This window comes from Rhinoderma darwinii, chromosome 9 (genome assembly GCF_050947455.1).
Source record: "Rhinoderma darwinii isolate aRhiDar2 chromosome 9, aRhiDar2.hap1, whole genome shotgun sequence".
In the NCBI taxonomy this organism is placed as follows: domain Eukaryota; kingdom Metazoa; phylum Chordata; class Amphibia; order Anura; family Rhinodermatidae; genus Rhinoderma; species Rhinoderma darwinii.
The window spans coordinates 31,420,959-31,440,461 of NC_134695.1; the positions used below are offsets into that span (position 1 = coordinate 31,420,959).

Genomic DNA, 19,503 nt, shown 5'->3' on the forward strand with positions numbered 1-19,503 from the left:
GAGAGATGATGAAAGCGAACCTTGCGCCATCAGACGAAATTCCCTTGAATACAGGCTGAAGTGGATCTGGCACTGGTTCAAAAATCCACGACGGGTACCTGGGTCTCCATCATAGCGGTCAGGAAGTGGCAAAGAAAAATGAGGATCAACACTGCCAGGAGGTGTAGTAGGAGGAACGGCAGCTTGTGCTTCCGGACGACGTGCGAGAATGTTCAAGGCCTGGAGGAGTTGGTCCTGTCGAGACCGGAGGTCCAGCATATCCGTCCGCATCTCTTGTGACGTCATCTTGGTCTTGGATCGACCAGCGGGGTCCATGGCCTAAGCGTACTGTCACTTAGGGTTTGTGAACCCACTGGGCCGTACCGCCGTGACGGTATGGCAGCTGGCCAACAGGGCGCAGGTCAGCAGCTGGCCAACAGGGCGCAGGTGAAAGTCTATAGTTCGTATAGGGTACCAGTGGCAGCTCGGACAGTAGCAAGGCAGGCTCGGCTGGGACTAGGCAGCAAGTAGACGTCAGGCATAAAGTAGCAGGGAAGGCGTGGAATACAGCACAGCACGGCACTTGACCAGGATAGCACGGGATACAGGAACAGGGAACACTGGGAACTGGAAAACACTAGGAGACCATTTGCTTAGACAAACTAGGATACGACAAACAACGCTTAGGCATCGAAGCTGGGCCCCTCTTATAATCCAGGGCACCCATGGGCTGATTACACATTAAAGTCCAGTGCGCGCACTGCCCCTTAAGAGCGGACACGAGCATGCACGCGCACCCTACAGGACCCGGCCGAGGTGAGTGGAAGGGAGCGCTGGCGTCTCCTGAGGAGGAGACTGGGGCCCGCGCTCACAGACCCACGGCTGCAGCCGTCAGGAGGAGAGTGAACCTGACGGCCCACAGCCACGGACATGACAGATAGCAAAACAAATCCCCAAAAATTCTGCAAGTATGTAAATGCAAAAAAGCCAAGGCCTGAACATGTAGGACCCCTAAATAGTGGTAATGGGGAGTTGGTCACAAGGATCAAGAAAAGGCAGAGTTACTAAATGGGTTCTTTAGCTCTGTATATACAACAGAAGAAAGAGCAGTTGATGTAGCCGATGCCAGTGTTGTTAATATATCAGTTGATATACTGAATTGGCTGAATGTAGATATGGTCCAAGCCAAGTTAAATAAAATAATTGTACACAAGGCCTCGGGACCAGATGGGTCACACCCTAGAGTTCTTAAAGAGCTTAGGCTTCGTTCACATCTGCGCTAGGGTTCCGTTCCGACATTCCGTCTGAGCTTTCCGTCAGGTCGGAGCCAAAACACACACAAAACGGAAACCATGGGTTTCCATTTCCATCACCATTGATTTCAACACGAGGGCTATTAAAGCTATTTTTTCCCCTTGACATTGGAGTGCTGCCCATCATTGGATGTTCATTGATTTCAATGGTGACGGACCTGGAAACCTATGGTTTCCGTTTGTGTAAGTCAGGGCTCCATTCTGGTGGAAAGCTCCGACGGAACGGAGCCCTGACACAGATGTTAACAAAGCATTAGTTCAGTTATTTCTGTCCCCCTCTTCATAATATTTAGAGATTCTCTAGTGACTGGTATAGTGGCAATGGACTGGCTCAGGGCAAATGTGGTGCCTATTTTCAAAAACGGCTCTAGGTCTTCCCCGGGTAATTATGGACCAGTAAACTTAATATCCATCGTGGGGAAAATGTTTGAGGGGCTATTGAGGGACTATATACACGATTATGTGACAAAAAATAAATAAATAAAATTATAAGTGACAGCCAGCAAGCCAGCACAGTTTTACGAAGGATAGAAGATGTCAAACCAATCTGATGTGTTTATGAGGTGAGCAGAAGCCTAAACAGACGGGCCGCTGTGGATGTAGCGTTTTGTACTTTGCAAAGGCATTTGACACGGTCCCTCATAGACGTCTAATGGGTAAATTAAGGCCTATAGGTTTAGAAAGTATAGTTTGTAATTGGATTGAGAATTGGCTCAAGGACCGTATCCAGAGAGTTGTGGTCAATGATTCCTACTCTGAATGGTCCCCGGTTATAAGTGGTGTACCCAAGGGTTCAGTGCTGGGAACAGTATTATTCAACTTATTTATTGATGAAATAGAGGATGGGATTAATAGCACTATTTCTACAAAGCTATGTAATATTGTTCAGTCTATGGAAGATGTTCGTAAATTGCAAGCGGATTTGAACACACAAAGTGTTTGGGCGTCCACTTGGCAAATTAAGTTTATTGTAGATAAATGTAAAGTTATGCATCTGGGTACCAACAACCTGCATGCATCATATGTCCTAGGGGGAGCTACACTTGGGGGGGGGGGGGAGGAGTCCCTTGTTCAGAAGGATCTGGGTGTACTTGTAAATCATAGACTAAATAACAGCATGCAGTGTCAATCAGCTGCTTCAAAGGCCAGCAAGATATTGTCATGTATTAAAAGAGGAATGGACTCGCGGGACAGGGATGTAATATTGCCACTTTACAAAGCATTAGTACGGCCTCATCTAGAATATGCAGTTCAGTTCTGGGCTCCAGTTCATAGAAAGGATGCCCTGGAGTTGGAAAAAATACAAAGAAGAGCAACGAAGCTAATAAGTGGCATGGAGAATCTAAGCTATGAGGAAAAATTTAAATAATTAAACCTATTTAGCCTTGAAAAAAAGTCTACTAAGGGGAGACATGATTAACTTATATAAATATATGAATGGCACATACAAAAAATATGGTGAAATCCTGTTCCATCTAAAACCCCCTCAAAAAACAAGGGGGCACTCCCTCCGTCTGGAGAAAAAAAAAGGTTCAACTTGCAGAGGCGACAAGCCTTCTTTACTGTGAGAACTGTGAATCTATGGAATAGTCACTGCAGGAGCTGGTCACAGCAGGGACAGTAGATGGCTTTAAAAAAGGGTTAGATCATTTCCAAGAACAAAAAAATATTAGCTCCTATGTGTAGAAATTTTTCCCTTCCCTTTTCCCATCCCTTGGTTGAACTTGATGGACATGTGTCTTTTTTCAACCGTACTAACTATGTAACTATGTAACTTATGTCAATGCAATATTTTTTGGTTTTTGCTTTTCAATAAATTAGCAAAGATTACTAATTCTGTTTTCACTTTGTCATTATGGGGTACTGAGTGCAGAATGATGGGTAAAACGTTATTTTTTTAACTTTTATTTTAGCACAAGGCCTCCACATAAAGAAATGTGAAAAAATTTAAAAGGGTCTGAACACACAGTATATACTATATGGACAAAAGTATTGGGACAAACTTCTTAATCATTGAATTCAGGTGTTTCTTTCAGTCCTATTCCCACAAGCGTATAAAATAAAGGACCGAGCCATGCAGTCTCCCTTTACATACATTTGCAAAAGAATCGATCGTTCTCAAGAGCTCACTGAATTCAAGTGTGGTACTGTAATAAGATGACACCATTGTAAAAAGTCAGTTTGAGAAATTTTTCCCCTCCAACTGTAAGTGGTATTATTGCAAAGTAGATGTATTTAAAAACCACAGCAAACGTATAGAGCGGGGTGCGCAAAGTGTGCTTATGCACAAAGTGCATAAAATCCGCCAATGTTCTGCTGACTCATTTACTGCAGAGTTCCAAACATCCTCTGTGGCATTAACCGCCGCACAAAAACGGTGTGCCGGGAGCTTTATGGTGTGGGTTTCCATGGCCGAGCTGTTGCATGCAAGTCTAACATCGCTAAGCAACGAATGGAGTGGTGTAAAGCCGCCGCTACTGGACTCTGGAGCAGTGGAAACGTGTTCTGTGGAGTGACGAATCACACTTCTCTATCTGGCAGTCTGATGGCCAAGTCCAGGTTTGGTGAATGCCAGTAGAACGTTACCTGCCTGACTGATTTGCTCCAACTGTGAAGTTTGGTGGAGGAGGGATAATACTATGGGGTTGTTTATCAGCGAATGGCCTAGGCCTCTTCGTTCCAGTGAAATGAAATCTTAATGCTTCAGCATACCAAGACATTTTAGACAATTGTAGCTTCCAACTTTGTGAGAACAGTTTAGAGAAGGCCATTATCTGTTTCAGCATGACTCTGCCCCAGTGCACAAAGCAAGGCCCATAAAGGAACGGTTGGGTGAGTTTAATGCGGAAGAACTCAATTGCCCTGCACAAAGTCCTGACCTCAACCCCATCGAACACCTTGAGTATGAACTAAAATGGAGATTACCAGCCAGCCCTCTCGGCAACCAATAGTGTCTGACCTCACATATGCTTTTCTGGATGAATGGGCAAAAAATTCACACAGATACACTCCAAGATTTCGTAGAAAGCCTTGCCAGAAGGGCGGAAGCTATTTTAGCTGTAAAGGAGGGACAAGCTCCATATTAATGCCTATGGATTTAGAATGAGATGTCATAAAAGCTTCTGTAGGTGTAATGTGTAGGTGTCTTATACTTTTGTCCACAAAGTACAGGGTGGGCCATTTATATGGATACACCTAAATAAAATGGGAATGGTTGGTGATATTAACTTCCGGTTTGTGGCACATTAGTATATGGGAGGGGGGAAACATTTCAAGCTGGGTGTTGACCATGGCGGCCATTTTTAAGTCGGCCATTTTGTATCCAACTTTAGTTTTTTCAAATGGGAAGAGGGTCATGTGACATCAAACTTATCGAGAATTTCACAAGAAAAACAATGGTGTGCTTGGTTTTAACGTTACTTTATTCTTCAAAATGGCCGCCATGGTCAACACCCAGCTTGAAAAGTTTCCCCCCTTCCATATACTAATGTGCCACAAACAGGAAGTTAATATCACCAACCATTCCCATTTTATTTAGGTGTATCCATATAAATGGCCCACCCTGTATATATATTCCCTGCTTTCATTTAATTTACTAGCAAAAATTTGTTGGCGCATACCTGTAGCTTTGGTGTTTTTTAAAAAAAAAAACAACACATGGGCGAGTTAACTTGGAGATATCACATACTCACGTCTTTGTAGATAAGCGTTTTTAGTCAAAGTAAAATCTTTTTGCAATTTGTTAACATTTTTATTTTTTAATTCAGGTTGTTTATGTAAGGCCCAGTTCCCATAATGTTTTTCAATTCTGTCAGAGGTATACGTTGGAAAGGATTCTTTGCTTGGGGACTCCGGCATTGGGAATCTCCTGACCTCACTGTAATATTACGGTCCAGAACTTCCCGACATATAAAAGTTTAACGTATACCTGTGACGTATGCCATACAGTGGCAATGGTCACCCATAGGCTCACATTTTAAGAAAAATTATACCGCATGCAATACTTCTTTTGTGGGATCTCTCAGGATAAAGTAGCGTATTCTACGATGCTATGCCATCCTTTAAAAAGGACACTTTTGTTCTCCGGCAGCTAATAGAGCCCTATGAACACGTTTATCGTGTACGTTGGGAGCACAAAAAAAAAAACAAACATCATAAATGTTCAGAAAGTTAGAGCTCACCTTCTACTGCAGAATTTTCTCTTCCTGACTTTTCCTCTGTTAGTGTACATATCACTTCTAAGATTTGGACCTCCCTCATTAATTTATCAAGTGCATATAGCTCACGACAGCGGAGGGGTCCGAATGTGCCCAAATGCTGCAGGAAATGATAAAGTATAGGTTAGTATAGGTTACCCCCTGTAAAATTGAAGGCTCTATTAAAGAGAAAAGTTAACACAACCTGTAACAAATTTAAATGTGACATTTCTGTAGTGCACAATTACTGTTTATTTGCTGAATTTACTATAGTAGAAAAAAAGTTTTAGAAGAAATCACTTCCTCCAAACGTTTGTTTTAGCCAGCGTAATGATTTTCCCTAACTGTTTCTTGCAGAACACTTCTAGTTTTGAAAGGTTCTTTGCTTACAGCGTGTAGAGACCTACCCACAGATTTACAATAATATTCAAGACTTGGGGGTGTAAAGGCATTCCAACGCTTTAAAAGGATTTTCTTGGTACATAAAAAATAAATTTCCAATTGGCAGTACATCCAATGCTACATACCTTCTTAAAGGGTTATTCCCATGTGGGCCGGCACACATGTATGATCAAAAATAACTCTATTGAACTTATCCATTCAGATTTCCTACCAGGATTTGATCCTCAATCTTCTCCTTTTCCCTGCTGCTCGTTCCTCTGCTGGTGAAGATTTGTGGGCAGTACATTGTGAGACACGTGCTGCAGAAGCCATCTCAGACACAAAGTGCTTGTTCTAAACTAAACGCTGTTATCTCTATATGTAACAGTGCTTTGAAGAAAGAACAAAAAAAAAAAAACAGCCCTGGTAAGCGCTCTACAGCTGCGTGAGGAGTTTAGAACACTTCGATAGCTCCAGGGCTACTGCGCATGCCCGGGTGCCGTCATATGCACTATCATTAAAGCAGGAGTGAGGTGGCCGAACGGTGAGCTACTACGCATGCTCAATGCGCACACCAGAGGAACCCGGCCAGCGTAATAGGGAAATACACAGTAGAAACTGCGCAAGCGTGGCCACTGCTGCAGGACAATAGTGGTGGCCGCAACCATTGGAAATCATTTACAAACAAAGCAAAAAGACATGGGGTGGACCGGATGGATTATCTTCTGAATGCCACAAAACTCAAAAACGAAGGAAGTTACAAATATGCATATATTATACATTATACGTTCGAGCTCTCGTCATCCAAGGAGGCTTGGCTTGCATTCCTCCTGGTGATGTCAACCTGCCCCTCTTGCTGCATCGTCCCACCCACTGCTGTTTCCTCCCCCTGCATTATGTCGCCAGGAGAAGACACAGAAGATGAAAGGGGTGGAGATATGGAGCGTGAGAGTAGGAGGATGGTAGACATTCATTTAGAGAACGGTATGCACTTAGCTATGGACTGCGCCATTAGAGGAAGTACGGTTGTTTACAGTCTGGGAACAGCTTCCTACTATACACTGGTAAAGTAAAAAAAATTTGTAACTCCAACTTGACAGGGAGAACAAGAAACCGCTTTCAAATGGATTGCATGTTTTTGTTATTTTTTTTACTTTGCCAGATAAGGTTGGTGTTGAAGTATGTTTTGGACTGTTTTCTTGTAATATACAACATCTTTTTGGCTTCAGTCACTTGACTGTGGGATATTGGCTTTAAGAATTTGTTAGTATTTTGCAGAATTAAATATTTCTTGTGCCAGGGTGAAGATAGCCAATGTGTTCTTTTCTTGAAAAGGTTCCATTCTGTAACGTCTATGGCGGGGGTCATCGTTCAGACTTACCCCATGACAATCCCGGCCATGGACATCTCTCTTCACGGCATCAACTCCCTCCAGGGAGACGCCGGTACGGTCTTCCGGGTCCTCGGACTGATTCCCGCAGGGCCCGCGCGTGCATGGCCTGCGCGTGCATGGCCTTAAAGGGCCAGTACGGGTTCAGCTGTCACCCATCAATTTTCAGCCCAAATGGCTGCTGGACTATAATAAGGGGCTCTGCCCACTGGTTCCTTGCCTGAGCGTTGTTGTATACCTAAGTTTGTCTTGCAAATGGTCTCCCAGTGTTTTCCAGTTCCCAGTGTTACCCGTTCCTGCTGCCTGTACCCTGTATCCCGTGCTATCGTATCTACAAGTGAAAGTCAAGTCGTGTCTTCCGCTGCACCCACGGTGCCACCTGCTGATACAGTCAAGTCGTGTCTTCCCGCTGCATCTGCGGTGTCACCTGCTGTGAAAGTCAAGTCGTGCTCCCGCTACTGTCTACATTGCCTCAGGTACCCGTTCTGAACTATGGACATTGTTTTGTACCTTGTTAGCCAGCTGCTACTCTGCTACGCGGTACGGCCCAGTGGGTCCACACCCCGCGCCGCGACACATTCTCTTAATCAGGACTACCAAAATACCACCATTTTAACGAAGGCTACATTCCCACGAGCGTATCCGATTCACACGCGTGAAAATCCCGCGTGAATCTGGTCCGTTATGCATCAAAGTGCTTTGCGAGTGGCATGCGTTATTCACTCACCTGCAAAGCACATTTTTTTTTTATTACTTTCAATTGAATCGATGCGCAAATCACGCACTGCACATGTATGTGCATCCGTGTGCGGTGCGTGATTTTCACGCAACCATTGACTTCAATGGGCGTGCGTGAAAAATGCACCAATATAGGACATGCAGTGAGTTTTACGCAATGGACGCACGTTGCGTGAAAACTCCTGCATATGTAAACGGCCCCATTGAAATGAATGGGTACGTGTGCTGCGTGTCATTTCCCTGCGCAGCATACTGACGTTATTCACGTTCGTGTGAATGGGCCCTAAGTGTTGGGTCCACAAAAGTCAGTGTTTCATATATATTACACATCTCAGATGAAGTTTTCCTCTGATGACTCTTGCATGTAGATCATGGTTGTGTAGACAACCCTGCAGTGAACCACTACTCCCATGTTATTAGGTTTGCATACCTGACCATGTGAAATCTCAGGTAGAACCTCTCTTAGATGGGTCTACCAGATAATGTTTGGACATCAGTAGTTCCGGCTTTAAATTTCCTTGGTCAAAATTTTTATTATGGACTGGAAGAGTACTGTTATCTTTGTATAGCCTTCTGTATAATGATGCTAAATCATTTTTAGATGCACAGCCAGTTGCTCCATGGCTGTCGATTGAAAGTACAATAACCTTGAAGGGTCATAAAATGTATTACGTTTCTGGAATTCTATACATCCAACGTGAATTGAAGGCCTAAAATGTTAAAACAATCCATAAAAAATAAACACAATTATATTAACTGGAACGACGCACACATTTTACAACCTTTCAAATTTGTCTTTGTTGGTGCCGCACTTGCAATCGATTGCAGAATCTCAGGGATTAAACAGCAAGTATCTGATTTCTTTCAGATCCCGGCCATTGTTACAGGGTTACCAATATGCTGCCACGTTTATTCACTTACCAATAGCAGCCGATTACAATTGCGCAGGTGTAGAACTAAAGCCACATCCAGCTGCTCACTACCAGTGGTCAGAGGATTTGATAGTCCTTCAGTAGAACAGCATACCACAGCATCCTCCATTTTAGTATTTTTCAGCTCTAGTTTCGTTACAGGTACATCTTCATTGCTCTCGATCCTAAAGGAAAGGACAAAATGTTGATAAACCATTACTACAATCGCTTTGTTTTAGGATAAGATTCTAATCTCTAGGCGATTACCTTGTAACCATTAAACAATATTTAGAGTCATAATATAGTCAGAAGTTAAAAACGTAGTTCTATGTGTTTGCAGGGGTTGTGGGGTTATATATAAGAAAAAACAGAGCTTCAACTCCTATATAAATATATCAAATAAATCCGTACAGAATTACCTATTTTACATTGTGATGCGGCTCAAAGTTGCACCATGTCCATCAAAACTGCTAGAAAATATTTTTTTTTTACGCGCCATAAAATCGATTTCTCATTGGATACATTGGGGGGCACAGCACCAGAGGTATATGCTCCTGTCACTAGGAGGCGACACTACGTAGGAGAGAGTCTTGGCTCTGCCCAGGCGGGGGGAAAAAAACAACAAAACTACAGTTCCCGGGATTAGAATAATTTAAAAAAAGGCTCTGTGTCACCCAATGAGAAATAGATTTTACAGTGAGCACAAAAATCTTTTTTTTTTTTTGTTTAATCACTGGTGACACCACCATTGGATATCCTAAATCAGTTCCAGATGGTGGAAGAAACACAAAATTAAAAAAAGTACAGCCATGCGACCCACATAACACACCTGCCTGCAACACCCTGCGACCCAGACTGGCATCAGCAGAGGAATGAATTTGGTAAAACTAGGAGACTCCCTTTAAAAATAGGATCGGGCACTAGTTTATTAATGCCCTATCTCCTACCTGGTCTAATAGGCGCTATGATGTGTAATGTTTTTCAAAAACTTTTATTATTTGCAAAGTTATGAGCATTTTTCTAAATATGCTAATTTGGCTATACTTGACAAATGGGAGGTTACCCTTTCTTTTCACTGGGCGGTGTGATGTTTTCTATATGATGCTGTCCAATCAGCAGTTTTCCTCTTCCCAGCATCACAGCCTGATCACATAGTATACCATTCCCGCCTGTGTAATCAACTGGTGATACCTCCAGTTGCTTCACAGCTAGAACTGCGATCCTGGTACCATATGAAAGATATGGCTGTATTAAGTGATCCCCCTTCCCTCCAGCCTCAGTCTCTCACACTGTGTGAAGCAGCTTCATGCTGATAGGGCAGCGTCAGAGACTGTGAGGAGGCTCCAGAGAATCACTGGTGTTGACACCAACTTGTCTAGTATAGGCTCATTTGTATATTTAGAAAAAAGCTCAACTTTTAAAATAAACGTTTTGGGACACAATTTCCACTAGCATTATCAGTGTGACAGCGCCTATTAGTATAGCTAGGAGATTGGGCATTACTAAACTAGTGACAGAGCCCCTTTAAAAGGGTTGTCCAAGAATGTGAAACAGTGGAGTACACGTTTTAACATGTACTTGTCCGAAGAGAAAAACATTTATTTTGTCCAAAATGGGACTATAAAATTAAAAGAACAGTGCATAGTAAAAAAAAAAATATAAAAAAATGTTTTATTTTGTATAAGTGTCCAACCCCTATGCAAAAAAAATTATAATAGTTAATCAATTAAGACCCTTATGCCACAAATTGGTACAAATATAACATTTCATCTTGCAAAAAATATATGGCTCCGTCGATAGAAAAAAAAACCCAAACAAAGTTATGGCTCTTGGAACGCGGCAATGTAGGAAAAAAGATATTTGAAAAAAAAAAATACAAAAAATTTGGGGGGTAATAAAAAGGAGTAAAATATAAAAAAAACCCTATATTTATTTAGTATTGTTATTTCTTACCCAAAGAATAAAGGAAACACGTTATTTATGAAGCACAGTGAACAGCGTAAATTTAAAACGCAAAAAACAAATTACGGAATAGCTGTTTCTTGTCCATTCTCCCCAGAAAGAGTTAATAAGAGTTAATCAAAAACTTATAGATGTACACAAAAATGGTGCCATTGAAAAATACAACTCATCCACCAAAAAAAGAAGCCCATACGGCCGGGTCAATGGGAAAACATTAAAAAAAAAAGTTAAAGCTCTCTGTATGCGGCGACCCAAAAATAAAAAATTTCCTTAATGTCTGCAATATTTAATAATTGGACTAGGCAGGGGTGTCTACTATCTCTGCTTCTGTACATCCTGGTAATGGAGTGATTGGCTTCCCTCCGGAGGTGAAATAGCTCGATTCAAGGGATATCCCTGGTTGCTAATTGGTATACACTATATATTTTTGCAGATGATCTGCTCATATACAGTACGTATCTAATCCGAGGATTGGCTTTTCAATCTCTGAATTTGAGCGCTTTGTAGCTTAAGCAATAAATGTGCAGAAGTCGGAGATATTGAGCACTACCTTACCCAAAGAGCTTAGACGTTTGGCCAATAGCTACCAATTTAACCCCTTCACGCCGCAGCCCTTTTTCAGATCCCCACATTCCAGAAGCCATAACGCCTTTATTTTTCCGTCGATATAGTACTATGAGGTAGGGATGCATGGTGCATCGAAACTTCGATACTGTTTCGATACTGTGAATCCCTAAACGGTTCGATACCGCTATTTCCTGTATTTCGATACTGAGCTGCGCAGCCGCACAGCTCAGTATAGTAATACATGAATGTATGGGAGCGCGGCTGCGGCTGTGTAATTCAGCCACAGCCCCGCTCCTGAGTCATGATAAGTTCGCGGGGTCAGGATGATGTGATGCGGCCGGCGCTGCACTAATGAGCGGCGGCACTGAAGACAGAACATGGTGGACGCGCTGCAAAACACCCCCATGTTCTGTCTCCAGTGCCTGAACTGCCGCTCATTAGTGCAGCGCCGGCCGCATCACCTCATGCTGACCGCGCGCGCACTTCCGGTCAGGAGCGGGGCAATGGCTGTATTACACAGCTGCAGCCCCGCTCTATAACGGCAGAGGTCAGAGAAACCTCATCTCCGCCACTATTCCCCTGAATGCTGCGATCACAGCGGACTGCAGCATTCAGGAGAAAATGAGCAGGGGGGATGCCCCTGGATCGCGTCACAGGGAATTCCCGTGACGCGTCCGAGGGCCATACCATATATGGGCAGACAGCCCAGGGTCTATTGACGGACCCCAGGGCTGTCCTACCATATTTCATGTTGTTAGGACATACCCAAGTATGTCCTAACAACTGCCTGTGTACTATCTGTCCACAGGCTAATGTACTGGCACATATCTGATATATGTCAGTACATTAAAGTTTAAAAATAAAGTAAAAACAAAGTATTGTTAAATTTAAAAAAAAACACACATTCAGTAATGGCGCGCACAACAATTTTTTTGCATCATTTATGAGGTGTACGCTGTAAAAAAATGAAATAAACACGGCTTTCATTCACTTATTGTGGGGCACGAGGTGCGATGAATTTAACCTCCATGTTCCTCACATTAATAGTAATTAAAGAGGCTCTGTCACCAGATTTTGCAACCCCTATCTGCTATTGCTATTGCTTTTACTAGCTGGGAGTTCTGACGAGAAGTATCATCCACTTCTCGTCACAACGCCCAGCTTCTGGCAGTGCAGACACAGCGTGTTCTCGAGAGATCACGCTGTGACGTCACTCACAGGTCCTGCATCGTGTCGGACGAGCGAGGACACATCGGCACCAGATGATTCTGCAGCAGCATCGGCGTTTGCAGGTAAGTCGACGTAGCTACTTACATGCAAACGCTGATGCTGCTGCAGAATCAACTGTAGCCTCTGGTGCCGATGTGTCCTCGCTCGTCTGACATGATGCAGGACCTGGGGAAGTGACGTCACAGCGTGATCTGCCAGAAGCTGGGCGTTCTGAAGAGAAGTGGATGATACTTCTCGTCAGAACGCCCAGCTAGAAAAAGAAGTAAACACGCCCCGATGTACGCACATAATACACGCCCAGTTGTACTTTTACTTTTCAACACGCCCAGTTGTACTTTTGCAAGCCTCATTTGCATAAATACAAAAATGGTCATAACTTGGCCAAAAATGCTAGTTTAAAAAAAAATTAAAACGTTACTGTAATCTACATTGCAGCGCCTATCTGCTGCAATAGCAGATAGGGGTTGCAAAATCTGGTGACAGAGCCTCTTTAACCCCATCATGTACCTCGCACATTAACCCATTATGACTGAGAAACATGATGGGATTAATTACTATTAATTTGAGGCGCGTTCAAAATTCATCACACCACGCGCCTCACCTCAGAAAACTGAAGAATTAATTTTTTTTATTACTGTTGCCAAAAGTATCGAAATTGGTATCGAAATCGCAATACTAAACCAAGTATCGGTATCGAAGTCCAAATTCTGGTATCGTGACATCCCTACTATGAGGGCTTGATTTTTGCAGGACGAGTTGTCGTTTTTCGTAGAACCATTTACTTTTCCATATAATGTACTAGGAAACGGGGAAAAAATTATTTGTGGGGTAGAAAATGAAAAAAAAAACACTGATTCCTCCATGGTTTTTTGCGCGTCGTTTTTACGGAATTCACTGTGCAACTAAAACATGTTAATTTTATTCTATGGGTCAATACGATTACGCCGATACCAAATATATGTAGTTTTTTCTATATTTTACTACTTTTAGAAGTAAAAACCTAAGTGTAAAAAGAAAATTTATTTTGTTTCGCCAAATTCCGAGAGCCGTAACTTTTTTATTTTTCCGTCGATTAAGTGGTATGAGGGCTTATTAATACCATCTTGGGGCACATGCGACGGTTTGATCACTTTCTATTTCATTTTTTGTGGGAGATTAGGTGAACAAAAAATAGAGATTCTGGCGTTTACAATTTATTTTTTACGGCGTTCACTGTGCAGGTTAAATAATGATATATTGTGATAGTTCAGACTTTTACGGACGCGGCGATACCAATTATGTTTATTTATTTAATTTTTTACTATACTCTAGGGGGAAAATGGGAAAAGGGGGGGTTTTTTGTACTTTTAATTATTTTATTTTTTTACACAAAAAAAAAAACTTTAACCAATTTTAACTTTTTTTTATTAGTCCCCCTAGGGGACTTCAAACCGCGATCGTTAGATCGCTTGCACGATATACTGCAATACTAATGTATTGTAGTATATCGTGATTCTGACAGTCTCCTATGAAGCCCTGCCTGAGGCAGAGCTTCATAGGAGTACAAAGATGGCGGACCTGGGGGACTTAGTCAGGCCCCCAGGCAGCCGTGCCAACCAACGGCTCCCCCCGATCTCGCCGCGGGGGGGCTGTTAGGACGTTACAGGGGGTCGCCCCCCTGTTTTTAGTCATTTAAATGCTGCGATCTCTATTGAAAGCGGCATTTAACGGGTTAAACAAGCGGGATCGCGCTAAAACGGGATCCCGCTTGTAACCCGGAAGTGTCGGCTTTAACACACAGCCGACACACTCGCTCTATGGAGCGGACTCAGCCCGTGAGCCCGCTCCATATTCCCCCACCCGGCGTGCGCCGTATATATACGGCGGATGTCGGGAAAGGGTTAAACGGAAGTCTGAATCTATCAATTTTCTAGGGGTAAAGATCCCTAAAAATCCTGGAGACATTTTTTGCATTGCAGTCAAAACGTAACAACTGGCTATCCCTCCCCTTTCATGGTTTGGAAGGATGAACGTTTTAAAACAGTGGGATTTTCGGAGGTACTGCTAGTAATAAAACCCCACTTTGGGCATCAGGTATAAATAAAAATATTTTTTATTTCTTTTTGGAAACAAAAACAGAGATTGGAAAGCATAGCATGATAAGATGATATAAAATAGATCCAAAAGGTTTTATGGGACTGGCCTGGTCCCTTCTTCATGGTAATTATCATCTGGCCTTGCAGCAGGGAGCGAACTTTTTTTTTTATATTGTGAGTTTTTTTTACCAGAGTTTCCCAACCTTTTCAGGCTCAAGGCACCCCAGGAAAAAAAAAATAAAATTCTCAGGGCACCCCTACCAAAAAGACAAAAAAAAAATGGCTAAAAACAAGACTACATTCTTAGGGTATGTTCACACAACATTTTTTTGTAAGGCAGAAACTAAAAATCTGCCTCCAAATTCATTTAGGAATTTTGAGGCAGATTTTGAATTGACAGCGTTGTTTTTTTCCACATTTTTTTTTAAGCCGTTGAAGCAAATGGAAAAACCGCAGACAAAAAAAGCACTAAACGAGTGCCGCAGGTTTTTTCTGCCTCCTATTAATTTCAATGGGAGGTCAGAGGCGGAAACCACTCGAAGACCATCAGCCCCCCACTCACAGTAAAATGACCATCAGCCCCCCACTCACAGTAAAATGAACATCAGCCCCCAACTCACAGTAAAATGATCATCAGCCTCCCCACTCACAGTAAAATGACCATCAGCCCCCCACTCACAGTAAAATGACCATCAGCCCCCCACTCACAGTAAAATGACCATCAGCCCCCCACTCACAGTAAAATGACCATCAGCCCCCCACTCACAGTAAAATGACCATCAGCCCCCCACTCACAGTAATGACCATCAGCCCCCCACTCACAGTAATGACCATCAGCCCCCCACTCACAGTAATGACCATCAGCCCCCCACTCACAGTAATGACCATCAGCCCCCCACTCACAGTAATGACCATCAGCCCCCCACTCACAGTAATGACCATCAGCCCCCCACTCACCGTATAATGACCCCTCAGTAAAGAGACCATAAGCCTCAGCCCCCCCAGTAAAGTGACCATTAGCCTCAGCCCCCCCAGTAAAGTGACCATCAGCCTCAGCCCCCCACAGTAAAGTCACCATCAGCCTCAGCCCCCCCAGTAAAGTCACCATCAGCCTCCGTGCCCCCCAGCAAAATTGCAGGTTTTTTTCTATTCTCCCGAAAAAAACGAATAAAAAATTTTCGAATGTACCCCAAAATTGAGCGACTTTATACAGCTCTGTCGACACAAAAATAAAAAAAAGTGATAGCTCTTTGAATGAGACTATGGAAAAACGTAAAAAATTGCTTGGTCATTAAGGGGTTAATATTTTTATTTGTTTATGTATTAAAAAAAAACTAACTGTATTTAACTTTTTCTTATTAGTCCCCCTAGGGACTTGAAACCGCTTGCATGATATATTGTAATGTTAATGTACTGCAGTAGATAGTTAGGCAGGGCTTCATAGGAATACAAAAATGGCAGACCTTCATTAGGCCCCCAGGCTGCCATGCCAACCATCGGCACCCTGCTATCGCAACACGGGACGACGACGATGCAACATCACAAGGGGGCCGCCCCTGTCTCTAACGGCTTAGATGCTGTGGATGCATTTGACCGTGGCATCTAAGTGGTTAAACAAGTGGGACCCCGCTCGTTACACTGAAGTGTCAGATGTTACATACAGCTGACAGGCTTCTTCTATGGAGCGGGCTCAGCCCGTAAGCTTGCTCCGTGCTCCCACACCTGATCTCCGCTGTATATATGCGGTGCATGTCGGGAAGAGGTTAAACATATTACACCATAAAGGCACTGTTCTTTTCTTTGAGATATTTTTTTGAAATGTATATCCTTCTATAAATTCTGTACTTGAACCGGGCTCTTCCCATTGGACCACTTAGATAATTCCTTCTTCGTATAAAAAAGCTAGCTAGGGAATTTCTATGGGGGGTTTGGGTTCCAGATGAAGTAATTTGTGTTTATTAAGCAGGAGGGACAGGTTTATGGAATTTCCGTTTATACTATAAAGCTTTTTTATTCACTTGCATATTGAACATGCAACATCATGCGGATACCAAATTGTGGGTAAAGCTGGAAGGTGACTTGTCTCCTATTCCCCCAAGATCAGCATTTTAGTTCGAAGCTAGAGGCAAGTACCGTATATGAGTGTTCCCTCCCCTCCTCTCAGAATTCCTCATTCTCGGATAACTCCTGTAAACTTATGACCCCCATTTTTTTGGAAACGCATGCTTTACATGCACAGGAATCTCCCCGGGATTCAAAGACAAAATGGGACTCTTTCCACCCAACATCTTTCAGAACTTGCCCTCCGGTCACTGGTAGATATATATGGGTGTGCACCCCTCCACAGGGTGGATGGTATATTTACAGCAAGATACAAAGTCTTGCCAAGTTGATTTCACCCACAGGAACTTAGCAGCGGGCATTGATGTCATTCGAGAAACCTCTAATGCTCCTCCCCACTTGGTCTCTGTGATGTATGGCTATTGCTTGAGAGGGTATCGACTAATCCTACTTCATTTGTTTCTGCTTGGGAAAAAGGTACAACCGATCTCCATTCTGGTCTCTCACAAATTATCTATATTTTGCAAGATCCAAGAACAGCTTCAAAACATTATCAAGGTGGTATATTGGACTGGTGAGGCTCCAGAGTATGTTTCCCAATCAGTCTGACACTTGTTGGAGATGCAAAGCAAAGAGTGGCACGATGGAACCCAATTTGGTGGAATCACCCCACCATTAAATGTCTTTGGAAGGAGGTCACTAACCTCTTTTGATACCCTATACAGAAGAAACTCAAATTACTAGGGAGATTGCTCTGCTCTCGATAATCCCAGGTCCAGTTTTCCTTATAAAGAAAAGTGTCTTTAGTCACTTTGTGTCTGCAATGAGATTGGTTATCCCCAAGTTTTGGAAATTTGATAGAGCCCCCATCGTTTTTCCAAGAAACTGCATAGGGTTATGTGTATGAGGACACGATAAAAACTGCCCGTTGGACTAACTTTCGCTCCTCCAAACAATTTCATATTTTGGCTAGGGGCGGTCCTCCTTCCTAGTCATCTGAAACGTCCTAACGCATTGCATACCCTTGTATCCTGATGAAAAGGAAACCATTATGTCACCCCACAATACCATGTTACCCCCCTGTATCCCTGTCCAGGTCTTCATCTCACTTTTCTTTAACATGTAAGCCTACCTATTGTTTGTAACCATTTTACATTATAAAATGTACTCAAATGGTGATTGTACTTATTTCATTGTACTCCAGGAACGATCCTGCGATATGATGCTGTGCATTTTCTGTATGATGTGGATTTTATATTCCTCACGTATGTGCCACAATAACCGTTTGATCCAACCTAAAATACTATAGCCTTGCCTTTCATTTGGAACACTTTCTCCCTCTGAGCATTCGGAATCCTCCAGGTCAGAAGTGGTATTTAAGAAGTCAAAACTCTCCAGGGCATTCTCCACTGTCAGACTTATGCTGGACGCTCGGCTTCTGAATACTCCTTGCTTCTGCTGTCAGGATTAAAAAAAGAAATGCAAGTTGTGAATACTTCAATACAAGTGAATATTTTTAGATTCAGTTTGATGTCCCTCCCCCACAAAGTTTAAAAAAAATATCCAATTATGTTTTATTATTAAAACATGCCCTTTTTAACAAAAACTACACCAAATTGACCAACCGTCAGTCACATAGTAGTGCGGATACACAGCGCCGTATTTAGAGATGATGCTGCCCTAAGCACTTCGTGCTGACGCCCCTATAACTCCCGAAGTTCTGGAAACAGCGCAGCTCGCTGACATTGTGGCTCCAGCGCTGGACCCAGGAAAGGGAAGTCGAATAATTGCTTTGCATTTAAATGTGTTACTACTTTTATTTTGTGTGTGTTTTTTTTACAGGTTTGGTTGTTTTTTTTAACATTTTCAATGAAATGGTTAACAAGGGTCGTGTGTAGGTTTTTTTATTTCAATAAATTATTATTTCTATGTCTCTGGTTTTTTTAACTTTATTACTACTGCCTTAATAATGCCCGCTGTCTGACATCATCCATTACTTACTGTAGGTGGGACTTAGCCTTTTCACCAGCTAACACTAAGCCCCCATTATTACCCCGGTACCCACTGCCACCAGGGGTACCAGGAAGAGTTTGGTACGATCCAGTATTTGACCATCTGTAATGAGGCGGCAGCAGGCTGGTAATATTAGGCTGGGAATGTCCAAACACATGCCTGCTGATGCTATATTGTATCTGGCTGGTTATGAAAAATAAGGGGAACCTTACATCTTTTATTTCGATTTAAAAAAATGTAAAATAAAAACATGGTTTCCCCTCTATTTTGCTTCCCTTTTTATAGATTGTGCAACACACCCCCTGTAGAAAATGTCACAGATAACCCCTTGTAGATCGATCCACACATGCCCCATGTGGTGCCACACCCCCCCTTGATAGATCGTGCCACACAGCCCCTCTTTGTAGATAGTGCCACACAGCCCTCCGTTTGTAGATATTTGCTTGGGGGGCACCTGGGCACTAAAAGCCTAACCCAGGTTCCCATGAATATAGCTCCACCGCCTCCTCAGTTCAGCAGCCTATGTGAGATCCTTGTGTAGGCTGATGCAATCCAGTCACACCATCGCGCCGGCAAGCACAGGGCTCCTCTCCCAGCATCTTATAGGCTGCAGGCCTAATGTGGGCTGTAGCCTAGTATATGGCAGAGCAAGCTCGCTGCTCTGCAATAGTATTAAATTGTATCTGT

At 42.9% G+C, this 19,503-nt stretch overlaps 1 protein-coding gene across 9 annotated transcripts in view; it reads right to left on the reverse strand.

The window, feature by feature from the left end:
* The window catches only part of RIPOR1 (RHO family interacting cell polarization regulator 1), a 270,159-nt gene that overhangs the window by 26,385 nt on the left and 224,271 nt on the right, over positions 1-19,503 (reverse strand). For all 9 annotated transcript variants that reach the window (XM_075837475.1, XM_075837472.1, XM_075837471.1 and 6 more), the window contains 3 exons: positions 18,119-18,261; positions 8,919-9,093; positions 5,474-5,609 (listed from right to left, as the gene is read on the reverse strand). In XM_075837475.1, the coding sequence (XP_075693590.1) occupies positions 5,474-5,609; positions 8,919-9,093; positions 18,119-18,261 (454 nt within the window). The remainder of the gene's footprint in view (positions 1-5,473; positions 5,610-8,918; positions 9,094-18,118; positions 18,262-19,503) is intronic.